Source organism: Phocoena sinus, chromosome 4 (assembly GCF_008692025.1).
Source record: "Phocoena sinus isolate mPhoSin1 chromosome 4, mPhoSin1.pri, whole genome shotgun sequence".
Taxonomy (NCBI): Eukaryota; Metazoa; Chordata; class Mammalia; order Artiodactyla; family Phocoenidae; genus Phocoena; species Phocoena sinus.
In genome coordinates this window covers 61978664-61992161 of record NC_045766.1, presented here as the reverse complement: position 1 = coordinate 61992161, position 13498 = coordinate 61978664, and the positions used below count along the sequence as shown (strand labels likewise).

Here is a 13498-nt window from a genome sequence, read left to right as displayed (position 1 = left end):
ATCTTAAATGGAAGCAATGATGATGAATTCTAGAAAACTGTGTCAGATGATTTTCAACAAGGGGTTCTTGTTGAAACCCTTGTTGACAAAAACACTGATGCCTTATACACATGAGAAGAGGTGGAACAAAATTATTTCATGAAATGTGTATGAAAAAAAGTATTATTTCTAAATCAAGTCTGTATATGAGATTGAAAGGCAATGTGCAAATAAATTAGTAAATCATCTATTATAAAAACTGATGCAAAAAGAAATAATCTTTTTTTTAAACCAAAAGTTGCTCAGGACTGAGATGCATAGTAGAGACAGAACTCTGAAAAGTTTTCAGCCACAGATAAAGAATAGCTCCTGAACTCCTGAACCAATTAGGACATACTCAGAAGTACAAAAATGTGTTAACAAAAAAAGCCTGGCAATGATCCTGAAGAAATGATTCTGATCTCCCTTTTGAGCTAATCAGGACATTAAGGAAAACTTTTACTGATCCTGCCAGTGTTCAGCAGGACATGAGGCTAAAAGGCAATAAAAATAACGTGGCATCACACCAGCCTCAGACTTTATTCAGTACAAGCAGGATTTAACTTTTTTTTAAAAATTATTTACTTTTGGCTGCGTTGGGTCTTCGTTGCTGCACGCGGGCTTTCTCTAGTTGCAGCGAGTGGGGGCTACTCTTTATTGCGGTGCACGGGCTTCTCATTGCGGTGGCTTCTCTTGTTGCAGAGCACAGGCTCAGTAGTTGTGGCACAGGGGCTTAGTCACTCAGCGGCATGTGGGATCTTCCTGGACCAGAGCTCGAACCCGTGTACCCTGCATTGGCAGGCGGATTCTTAACCACTGCACCACAGGGAAGCCCAGGACTTCACTTCTGTCCACATTTTATATAATCCTAAAGGTCATGATTTATGGCAGAAATCCTGGTAGCCTTAATACAACATGGACTCAAACCAATTACATAAAATGAACGGGGATATTTCATTTCAATAATACTCACAGTAAAGTTGATGAGGTCATAGTATAGGTGAAGATGCTTTTGCTTAGTAACATGTATTGCTCCAGATTCGTCTCTCTTAACCTGATGATGAAATAAAAACAACCTAAATACCAGCTATTGTTTGAGAGACGTTTTAAAGTCTCACCTAGTCAATCCACCTAGAAAATGATTTCCATTCAGAATATGGATAAAACAAAAATATTGATAATTAAAGAAACTATACAAATGAAAAAAATCATTCACATCATGATTTGTACCAAAATCCATAGTACACCTGGTCAGTGGTCTAGTTGTCAGTTTAGGCATACCTTGTTTTATTGCACTTCACTTTATTGTGCTTCCAGATATTGTGTGTCTTACAAACTGAAGGTTTGTGGCAACCCTGTGTCAATCAATCTATCAGCACCATTTTTCCAACAACATTTGCTCACTTCATGTCTCTGTGCTACATTTTGGTAATTCTTGCAACACTTCAAACTTTTTCATTATTATTGTATTGTTATAGTAATCTGTGATCAGTGATCTTTGATGTTAATATTGTAATTGTTTTGGCATTTTTTAACAATGAAGTATTTTTAAATTAAGGTATGTACATTGTTTTTTTTTAGAGATAATGCTATTGCACACTTAAAAGACTACAGTATAGTGTAAACATAAGTTTTATACGCACTTGGAAACCAAACAACTTATGTGACTCACTTTATTGCAATATTTGCTTTATTGCAGTGGTCTGAAACTGAACCCACAATATCCCTGGGGTAAGTCTGTACAGGCAAATGCTGTATGTAATATTCACTCTGTCATAATTCAGAAAAACCTAACTGCATCACGTCAATGACTATTTAGCCAGAGTTAAAGCATAAAATGGGATTGGTGGCATAATGTAAAAAAGTAAAACAAAAGTTCATGAAAAGAAAAAAAACTGCTGCAGTGACAAGACTAGACTTCTTTGGGTGAAGTATGATACTATTATAGCTCAAACAGCCCAAAATTTCCCAAAAGAACCTCAAGTGTCAATATTTTACTTATATATGCATATATATACTCTCTATAATCTTCATTCGTCCTTATAATTTGCTCTCTCCACTTATGCTCCAAGGTGACAGAGCACTGAAGAAGAACAACACACCACAATGACCTGCCTGAAATTCATGACGTTTAATTCAACCTGGGTTTTCTTGCATAATCTCCATAGTCGTCTTCTAGATGTCTTCCTTTCCCTTTAAGTCACAATTCCTCTTTGCCTTCTAGTCCTAACACTTGTAGTGTTGACCTCACCAGATATCTTAACAAACAACTGAGACCATTTAGTGTGAGCCCTTTGTGTACTCCCATCTTCACTTCCTAAGTCACCTCCCCTGTAAGAAAGAATGCTCTGGTAAAAAGGAGCATAAGATCTACAGCTATGTGTTTAAGAGTAAGTTCCACTATTACAGCTGAGTCACCAAGAGTAAACCATTTATTCTTTCAGTTTCCTCATCTGTAAAATGAAAATAAGACAGCACCAAATTGTTCCATATCTTGCATATGTTGAAAGTGTTTCGTAAACAAAAAGGTCAATGCCAACATTAACTATTCTAAGATTGGCTAAGGTCCTTGCTAAACAAGATCACTTCACGTGTATATACTCTAAATCCTACGCCCTCCATTACTGTTAATATTACCCCTCCCCTGCTAACATACTCAGTCACTCCTTTCAAAGGACCTTTTTCCTCTTGCTATCAAACAGGTTTCTGACTTTTCCACCTTCAAAAAACAAAAGCAAAACACCTTCCCTTCATTTACTTCTTCCAGAAAGTTAACCATTCTTTTTCCTCTTGTAACCAAATGCTGTTCTATGATTGTGTGAGTCTGTTCTTCTAGATACTCATTTCTCTAACAAGGCTCTACAATCTAGCTTCCACCTCAATTCCACTGATAATTAGTCCTCTGAAAAGTTTCTAAAGAACTACTTCTTGCATATCTGGTGGCCTTATCGTCAGTCTTCTTCCTTGATCTCTCTTTGGCATTGGTATTACCCTGGAATTGATAATGTGCTGAAGCCTCTCCTTCTTCATCTTCTGTGATGCCATACTGGTCTATTTCCCCTCCTACTTCTAGATGCCTTTATAAGATCCTCCTTTCCTACTGTCTTTTCTTTTTCCTTTCCCCTACATGAGTGTGCAACAAGGTTATGTATGCTTTCGCTTTTGATTTTCACAGCTTCAACTACCTTCTCTATTCTGGAATTCTCATTTTCACCCCAGACCTGGACTGCCTATCCTCCCAGAGGACATTCCCCAATACAACACTTGAGAGTCTCACCTTCACTTCCAACCCAACACATTCAATTCTTCCCTGACCCTAACTCACTGAATATTTCATGCTTCTAAAATGCAAAGCCAGAAATGCAATGTTTTGTTTATGTCCTTTGGTCCCCAGATCCACTAAGATGAGAAACCTTGTCTTTCCTTCAAAATGCCATCCCTAACTCTCACTGCAACCAACCATCCTTGTCTAAAGACGTCACACTTGCTTTATTACAAAAGCAAAACCTTTCCTTTCCCTCCAACCTCCTATAATCTGTTCTTTTTACTATTTCTACAGTGATCTTCCTAAAACATCACTTTAATTACCTAAGAACCTGTGATGGCTCCCCATTACCAATCTAGGTCAATTATTATATAATCTAGATCAGAGGTTGGCAAACTTTTTCTGTAAAAGGCCATACAGTAGGTATTTTAGGCTCTACAGAGCATACAGTCTCTGTCACGACTACTCAACTCTGCCACAGTAGTGCAAAAGCAGCCATAAATAATACATAACCAAATGGGCATGACTGTATTCAATAAAACTTTACAAAAACAAGCAGCCAGCCAGATCTGGCCCATAGGCCACAGTCTGCCAACCCCTGATCAATATCCATGCCGTATGTTCAACTTTATTCTCAACAATAAGTTTCTCCCTGTCATTAACTCTATAAATATTTATTAGGGACTTTCTACATACAAGCAGTGTCCTAGTGTCTGGAATAGAGCAGTAGAGTTGGTTTTAGACTTACAGAGCTTTCAGTCTTGTGAGGAAAAAAATATTAGATAAGTAATTTTAAAAATGCTGAGTGTTGTCAAAAAAGGTCTTATCAGTGTCTATGAAGCGGGAAATGCTAACTGAGGTCAGGAGGTCAGGAAAGGCAATGCTAATCATGAGCCAGTATAATGTGGAAGAGAGCACACAGCTTTCCTGGCAGAGGTGCTGGCATATGTAAAGACACCGAGGCCAAAGACATGGAAGCAACCTAAATGTCCGTTGACAGAGGAATGGATAAAGAAAATGTGGTGTATAAATATACATGTATACACACACACACACACACACACACACACACACACACACACATACAACAGAATACTATTCAGCCACAAAAAAGAATGAAATAATGCTATTTGCAGCAACATGGGTGGACCTAGAGATTATCGTACTAAGCGAAGTAAGTCAGTTATATGTGCTTATATGCTTATATCTGGAATCTAAAAAAATGATACAAATAAACTTATTTTCAAAACAGAAACAGGCTCACAGACATAGAAAACAAACTTATGGTTACCAAAGGGGAAAGGAGGGGGAGGGATAAATTAGGAGTTTCGGATTAGCAGCTACAAACTACTCTATGTAAAATAAACAACAAGGTCCTACCGCACAGCACAGGGAATTATATTCAGTATCTCATAATAATCTATAATGGAAAATAATCTGAAAATAATCTGTGTGTGTGTGTGTGTGTGTGTGTGTGTGTATAAAAACTGAATCACTGTGCTGTACACCAAAAACTAACTCAACACTGTCAATCAACTATACTTCAATTAAAAAAAAAAAAAAGACACTGAGGCCAAAGACTAGTCAGGAAGCTACTCCAGAGCCTAGGCTAGAGATGTCAGTGGGAAGCAGCAATGGGGGAGACAAAGAGGAAGTATACTCAGAGTCAATAGATGTGTGATAGAGTAGAAATAAAGAGAGAAGTGTAACTGAAAGGCAACTCCTAGATTTCTGGCTGGAGAAACTAGGTGGATAGTGGTATACTTGCTTCACTGAGCTAGGAAACCCAAGAAGAGATTCCATAGGCACATTCTTACCTCTATAACTTCAGTTCATCTTATTTTCCCCAATATGCATATTCACCCCTCCTGTAGTATTTGCCTTTTTTTGTTTTTTTAATAAATTCATTTATTTATTTATTTTTGGCTGTGTTGGGTCTTCATTGCTGCGCACAGGCTTTCTCTAGTTGCGACGAGCTGGGGCTACTCTTCATTGCGGTGCGTGGGTTTCTCATTGCGGTGGCTTGTCTTTGTTCTGGAGCACAGGCTCTAGGTGCATGGGCTTCAGTAGTTGTAGCACACAGGCTCAGTAGTTGTGGCTTGTAGGCTCTAGAGCGAAGACTCAGTAGTTGTGGCACAGGGGCTTAGTTGCTCTGTGCCATGTGGGATCTTCCTGGATCAGGGCTCGAACCCGTGTCCCCTGCATTGGCTGGCAGATTCTTAACCACTGCGCCACCAGGGAAGTCCCTAGTATCTGCCTTATATCCTTCATAAAGTCTTCCACATCCTCTTTAGTCTGTACAAATCTCTTCATACTCTGAACTTATAGCAATTTTTAAATTCTCATCACATACTTGAATCCTTAAACTGTTCTCACTAGTAGTAATGAACATACTGGTTTTGCCTTTCAAAACATATCTTAACCTATGTGAAAGAAGGAGTTAAGTTTTACACTTCTTTCAATTGCCTCATGTCCATTACAGTGTAGATAACATAGTATGTGCTCAATGATAACTTGCTGTCTAATAAATACACTATATGTAGATAGGTAAGCCATTAATACAGACCTATGTACATTTATATATGCATACGTACACATAAACCATCAATTATTTATTAGTCAAAGGAGATGGAACTGAGAAATATACCATGAAGAGGCATGGAGCTGAGGGTGATCATCTGTTTTCCATGTTAACCACTAAAGCCTCGAATAAACATTAAATAGGTCACTCTCTCTCCAAAGAATTATGATAGCATATTTCTTTGACACAATATTAAATTACTGGTGAATCAAAAAAATCATCTTATGATAAAGGACTTTACCACAGATCTAGCATCATATTAGGACTTACCAGTAGAAAATGAACAACATCTCCTCTGCAGAAGGCAAGCATGGGATTCACATAATTATGCACTGCCACGAAGTGCCAGGCCAGCAATGGAACACTGGAAGGATCCATCTAAGTGAGGAGAAGGGAAAAAAAAAGTCATCACTGTTAACACACAGAAAAACAAAGGGAAAACTCTGGTTTACAACAGCATCTGACTGGTGTTCCTTGATAAAACTTCTCCTAATTTCTTATTAAAATTCCTAAAGGAGGGACTTCCCCTGGTGGCGCAGTGGTTAAGACTCCGCCTGCCAATGCAGGGGACACGGGTTCAAGACCTGGTCTGGGAAAATCCCACATGCCGCGGAGCAACTAAGCCTGTGCGCCACAACTACTGAGCCTGCGCTCTAGAGCCCACGAGCCACAACTACTGAAGCCCGCGCGTCTATAGAGCCCGTGCTCCGCAACAAGAGAAGCCACCGCAATGAGACGCACATGCACCACAATGAAGAGTAGCCCCCGCTCACCGCAACTAGAGAAAAGACGGCACGCAGCAACAAAGACCCAATGCAGCCAATCAATCAATCAATCAATCAATCAATTACAAAGGAGCAGGGACTGACTGGGAAGTGTCATGAGGGAACTTTCTGTGTGGATGGTAATGTTCCACATCTTGACAGAGGTTTGAATTACAAAAGTACATACATCTTGTCAAAGTTCAGCAAATGTACACTCAAGATCTGTACATTTGTTGTATGTAAATTGTTACACCAAAGGAAAAACTTCAACAGATACTGAACTGTACTTAATCATATGCATGTTGAATATTTAGGAAAAAAGAGTACTAATTTCTGTAATTTACTTGGAAATACATTTAAAAAGAACATAATTTGATGGGTGCACAAACAGGTATATAATAAAATACAATAAAATGCTAATGGTAGAGTTTTACAATGGTAATAAGTATATAGATGTTCAATGTAAAATTCTTTCAACTTCTCTATTTGTTTGAAAATGTTCATAATAAAATGTTGGAAAAAACACCAATAAAAACATACAAAAAGATGTAAACACATACTACCATGATAAATCTCAATTAGCCAATGAAGCTCACCTAAGAACTGTTAATGTCAATATAAGCCAGCTTTGCCAGCTGAAAGGGCAGACCTGCTTCCCCTGGGGTCCAAAGATACACCGAGTACCAACAAGAAAACAGAAGAGTGAGCTCCCTCATTACAGAGGCTACTTTCTGAACCAGTCTTCGTTCTGCACCATCATTCTCCATCCTATCCCATCCCATCAATGCATCTCCTCATATACACACTGGAAGAAAACAACTCTTTGAAAACAACCAATCAGGAAAAAGAAAAGGGAAATTGAGGTGTGCGTAATACATTCTGAGAAGTATCATCCCCCAAAGTAAAATATCAGAGGCAGAAGAAGCCAAGGAAAGAGTATGCAGTGGCAATTCATGCTGGGTATCACGGTGGGGTGTTCTCTATCAGCAGTTCATTATCAAAGCAGCAGCTGTTCATGAGAGAAAAACTTAACAGAATAAAGGTAGAAAAGTACAGATCTTGTGATCCCCAGGTTACTGCTGTAGTCACCAGCTTATGCTGCTTTGGTCACATCAAGGTAATCAGAAAGTGACCTTTGCAGCACTGATTTCCATTCTACCTAGTTTTCTGACAACCTCACAGAATGTGCCACTTGCAAGTCATTCTCCCCAATCTCCTGACATGGTCTTTTTACCGATAAGAAGGAGAGGCTTACTTACCCGTCCATAAGGAAAAGTCATCCACACTTTCAAGGATGGCTTCAATCCAATGACCAGTATCTTTAGGGGAAAAAATACATTTTAATATTTACCCAGCAATTTTCAAATTTTTGGTATTCAAAGCCTCTAAAGTTATGAGCTTCATCTTCTAAATATACCTACCTTTGTTAAGGATGCCATGGCCAGTAAGGAAAACTGTGTGATGGGATGATCTTTCAACTCGGGCTTAGAATGGAGAGGCTCAATACAGCAAACTTCACCCTTGGAACCACTAAACAGGCACCTAGATTCACATGTCCTCACTCCCATCACTCTCCTGAAAATGTAACCAAAAAATGTCAGACCAACTTAGCAATGCTCCAAGGCGCTATAGCCCTAGCGTGGCCTACTACAAAAGCCTCCTAACAATCCAACAATTGTTACTCCTGCCCCCAACAATCCAAACTCCACATGACATCAGCATGTCATTTTTAATGTGTGGGTCAGATTTATCACCCTTCTCCTAAAAAATCTTCAATGGCTTGCCACTGTACATAAAATAAAATCCACTCTTCACCATGTTTAAAAGGTCCTATGTGATCTGGCTCCTGCCTTCACTCCTCTCCCACTACTGTTGCTCCTGACAAACGCATGCTCCAGCCACACCTGCTTTCTCTCCACTGCTCCAGCATGCCATGCTGTGCCCACCTCAAAGGCTCTGTGCTTGAACGTCCCTCTGCCTGGAACACTTCTCCTATATCTTTCCACTTGTTGACCAGATTGTCATTCAGGTCTTTGCTCAAATGTCACCTTTGGAGAGAAGCCTTACTAAATTATACTCAAATGTACTCCAGCACACTGACCTGTTTTATTTTTTTCACAGTACTCATAACTATCTACAGTTATTTCATTTATGCATTGGTTTATTGTGTCTCCCTACCCCCGACCCAACTAGAATGTAAGTTCTATTGGAGTAGCAACCTTGCCTGGTTCATAGCTGTAACTCTGGTGTCTAGAACAATGCCTACACATAGGAGATGCTCAATAAACGTTAGCTAAATAAATCAACAGTATTTTTTAAGCAATTACTTTGGGCTCAACATTGTTAGAAGGTGTGAGAAATACAAGAAACATAGTCCTTACTTTGAAGAACTTATGGAAATATAATACACATTGCATTTTTTGTTCTACTTTTTTTAAACTCAGATTTGTAAATGTTCTTCCATGTATCTAAATAGTCTTTCCTCTTATTTAAAGAGTAAACAGGGCAATGCCAAGGCAATAAAAACCTTTCTACACCTGGCCATTATGGTTATAATCAAATGGGCCTGGGGCCTAAACGGAAATTAGTGAGATACTCCAGAATAATGGTTCCCAAGACTGACAGAGCTTATGAATACTCTGGGGAGTAGGAGTCTAGAATCCTATCTCGGACCTACTGCAATAGAATTGGGGGGGGGGGGGGCCGGCCTGGTGCTCTGTATGTTCTATAAGCCCCCCCAGGTTAAGTGTAATACACAGCCACAAGCTATTTCCAATCACATGGGTTTTCCAGACCTCTTCATATTCAACTTCAAGTCATTAAACTGGAGCTAATCTTTTCATTTGTCTACAAATGTCCATTAGTCTCTTACTTAAATGTCAATTCAAAAACAGAGCCTCCGCTGTCGTTGCAAACTGCAAGAGTTGGATCATCTGTAAACTAAACAGAGAAGGAATTTATTTTCTTATACATTTTCAGACAACTAATCAAGTATTAAAAAGGTACGGGGAAAAATTATAAAATCTAAGACAAACACATTTAATAGCATTTGAAATCACCTAAACTATATCTACCTCAGTACTCTAAACATACAAACTTACCCATATTTGGAATAAAAATGGCTCAATATCTTTAAAAAAATGAGGCTTTAAAAAAAAGCAAAAACCACCTTTCATCAGGATAAAAGAAAAATACAAACTATGACTCATAAAAGCCCTAAAGTTCTCTACTTAGGTTCTTACATTAATTTTTTCTAACTTGCTGTTAAGCTAAATAGGATACTCTGGATACATTTGCAGTTGCCTAGCTTTCAAGAATAAAGACACAGTGAAAGATATTTTGTGTCTTTGGGAAATAAACTTATTGGAATATGTTTTCCAATAACTGAAGAGTTAATCCACTACATGTAAAACAGTTTAACTTTTTATGTAACTCTTCCTAAAACGTGCTGCCCCCTCAATCTTCTTCGACAGAGTATACCTTCAGTTATTATTATCTACCCTAGAAAAGTCAAATAATAAATAATGTTCAGAATGACAGATGGTCCTAAGGGCTTAAACAGTATGGTAGATATGAGTGTTGTAAGATACAAAATTGAATAACTTAATTTGTATCACTTACAGTGACTAGTCTCCCTAACCACAGAGGTTTGTAAAACCATCCTAAATCTCATGCCTTTGTGCTCTTCAGGGATGGTTTAGGTACAGGAGGCTATTATGAAATTATTCTTCCTCAACCCCACACACGGGTAAAGAAGTCCTACACCTTTGTTCTCAAGGCCTAGATGAGTAGTTGCCAAAGTGGAGTGTAGGGAAAATAACAGCACTCATGATTTTATTTATTAATTTTCTACTTCTTGTGTATGTGTTTTATAATGTACTTAAATATAGTACACTAATATATTTAAATAATTTTTAAATAAATAAATATATACACACACACACACACACACACACACACACACACACACATACATATGTATATATAAATGAATTAAAGCCCAAACTGTTATTGATGGGATGTGTAGGGTTAAGTCTGGAGAACAACGAGTAAGAGGTTTGAAGCATAAGTAGCCGTTGTCAATGGAAGACCTCAGAAGTAAAGTCAGTGTCTGCACTTATCACCATTCCCAAGAAACACAACGTCCACTACTAGTCTGCTTTTAACGTCAGCTGCATTCTTCTGCCTTTTTCTCTCTGCCTTTATCTGTTTCCTATTGCTTCTCCCAAAGATTTTGCATTTTTCTGCAAATGGACTAGACTTTTATAAACAACCAACCAAACATTTATTGAGCACTGTTTATTGTAATGTGCTACTACATGTAACACACAAAAATTAAAGAGAAATAGATCCTGGTTTCAAAGATCTCAATCTACTAAAGGAGATAAGACATAACACAAACTACAACATACTAGAGGTTGGCTCATGCCATATGAAAAGAGGTCAAGATAAACTGCCATGATGTTCAGAAAGAGGAGAAATTCTCTCTACTTTTACTTGTCTTGGTTGTTTTCATTGTAACTAAAAGCTTCAATGCTGCTTTGTCACAAAAGACTTTTATGTAACTAACCGAGATGCAGACACATAGACTCCAGATGCTACCAGACTTTAAAAAGAATGTGTATGGATAAGAGAGGTCTGCACAGCTAAGTAACCAAATGTGTACATGGTTAAAATCCAGAAGATCTGATTTTAGACTTCCTTAGTTATAGTCCTGTACATTTTATACTTCTGAACATGGGCTTGACAGCATACAAAAACCAAGGTTCGCATTGCATTTATAAATGAAATCTGTTACCTAAGTTGGTTTATTATTTTCAGGCATGTAAGGAGAAAGCCAAGATTCAAATCTTGATGCTTTTCCTTTGGAGGCCTGAAAGAAAATAAACCAACAGATTTGTTTCTAAACATAATGCAAAGCTTGGTTCTTTCACAATTGGTGCCTTGAACTTCAGGTAATTCCCAACAAAGTGTGACAGAGCACACCGCCTCAGCAATAAAATCCTGGCGGACTAAACAAAGTAAAAAGACCTTTTAAAATCTGCACATGGGTTTTCAGTAGGGTACTGCCTGTCTTTGCTGCCAGGCTTTCGTCCAGGATCACATCAATTTACTCTCTTCCCTGCTATATCTACTAGACTTCAATACAACTTATAGCTGAATGTTACCATGCCAGCCCATCTCTGGTTTTAACTTGGGAAAACATCTTGTTGGGCCAGTCAAATAAAAGTTCACTTTCAAGGATTCTGTTTATAAAGAAATCTACTTAAAAATGGATACAAAGGCATAATAATAAAGATTATTAGAAAAAGAAAATAAGGACTTTACCTTAATATGCAATATTGCTGTTCCTGGAGGATGAGCATCTGTTATTGATCTTAGAAGTTTTCCACTGGCCAAATCCCACATAGTGATCTATAAGACAACTAAATGCTTTAAAAACAAACTTATTGCTCTTTTTTGGACTTAAGTATCCTGGCTTTTGGCTGAAATAATCTATTCCTGGTCTATAAACATTGCAGACAAAGAACTATAAAGTTAAAACATAACTAAAGGTTGCAGATCCACTAAAGCATGGGGCCTTTATTTCATCTTCATCCTCCCCTCATCCTGCCCAACCTACTTTTCCCTTCAGATTTTAAATCTTGTTGTTTTACTGAGAGGTAAAAGAAATTTCTTTAATGAGTCAATCTCTTTAGCACTGGTAAAAATTATAGAAAGGCTTACTGCCAAACCAATTAATATGTCAGAAGAAGAGAAGAAACAAAAGTTACTGCCAGTTTCAGAAGGAAAAGAAATACCAAAATAGTTATCTAGGAACACAGTAATAAGAATACTCAAAGCAGAATATAGTGTACTTAAAAATCAACAACAATTATCCTCACTACAGTAAGAAAGTAAATTTTGTATAACAGCCTGGTTGGTTTATAAAACCTATATACTTGCATGGACATAAGAATTAAGATATTAAAAATCACAGACTCTGGCTCAGTCAATATTTAAAAATTTGGACAAAAGTCAGACTAAGCAAACTCAGGTTAGCTCTACAGACATGTCACTTTATAACACGTTTTAGTCTTCGAGATACTGATCTAGAGATAATACATTTTTTAAAATTGATTTTACATTGTCTTATGGGTAAAATAAAGTTCCTATTTACCTGTCCTTTAGCAAAGCCACAGAGAAGTCGTGAGCAGTCATTGTTGATACTGAGGGCAGAGATGGCTCCATATTGACCTCCAACACTAGTGCTACCCAGACAGAGTCGCAAAGCTTGATTCTGATCTAAAGAAAGCAATTGATAAAATCAAGTGAAAGAAATGAAGGTGTGGATAAATATATACTTAGTATAGGCTTGTTTTCAAACACTTTGAGGTAGCAAGTATCAAAAGAATCAAACGATGAAGTTACATTCATCTTAAAATATATTTATTGAGCATCTACTAGACACTGGGCATTGAATTAGGCACTAAGAAAGCAGAAAAAAACAATAACTACAAGGAAGCATAATGCAAAACTTGCTAATAAGTTAAAAAATCCTTCGAAAGCTCTTTGAACAAACTAACTTTCATTCTAGAATTGTATTTCTTGCTATTTTTAGGATGCAAGGTTACATGAAATACCATCTTTTAAAGTAGCTTTAAAACTTCAAAAATCAAAATTTATTAATTTAGAGTTGGCTGAAATTTACACTATATTATCCATGAAGAAAAGGTTTACCAGGCAAATGAACAATATAAATAAAATCACAGGGTATGTTTAAACTGCTTAAGAAAATTATTTTCAAGCATCAACATTTGATATGCTAAAAGCAAATAATTCAAATCTCTACTAGATTAAGTTACTTAAGGGCAAGGATTTTGCCCGAAA

At 37.5% G+C, this 13498-nt stretch overlaps 1 protein-coding gene across 1 annotated transcript in view; it reads right to left on the bottom strand.

Annotated features, from left to right (window-relative positions):
* The window catches only part of VPS8 (VPS8 subunit of CORVET complex), a 308471-nt gene that overhangs the window by 257262 nt on the left and 37711 nt on the right, over positions 1 to 13498 (bottom strand). The window contains 7 exon segments of the mRNA XM_032630703.1: positions 992 to 1072; positions 6135 to 6242; positions 7888 to 7947; positions 8050 to 8203; positions 9501 to 9568; positions 11957 to 12043; positions 12789 to 12913. Coding sequence (XP_032486594.1) covers positions 992 to 1072; positions 6135 to 6242; positions 7888 to 7947; positions 8050 to 8203; positions 9501 to 9568; positions 11957 to 12043; positions 12789 to 12913 — 683 coding nt within the window.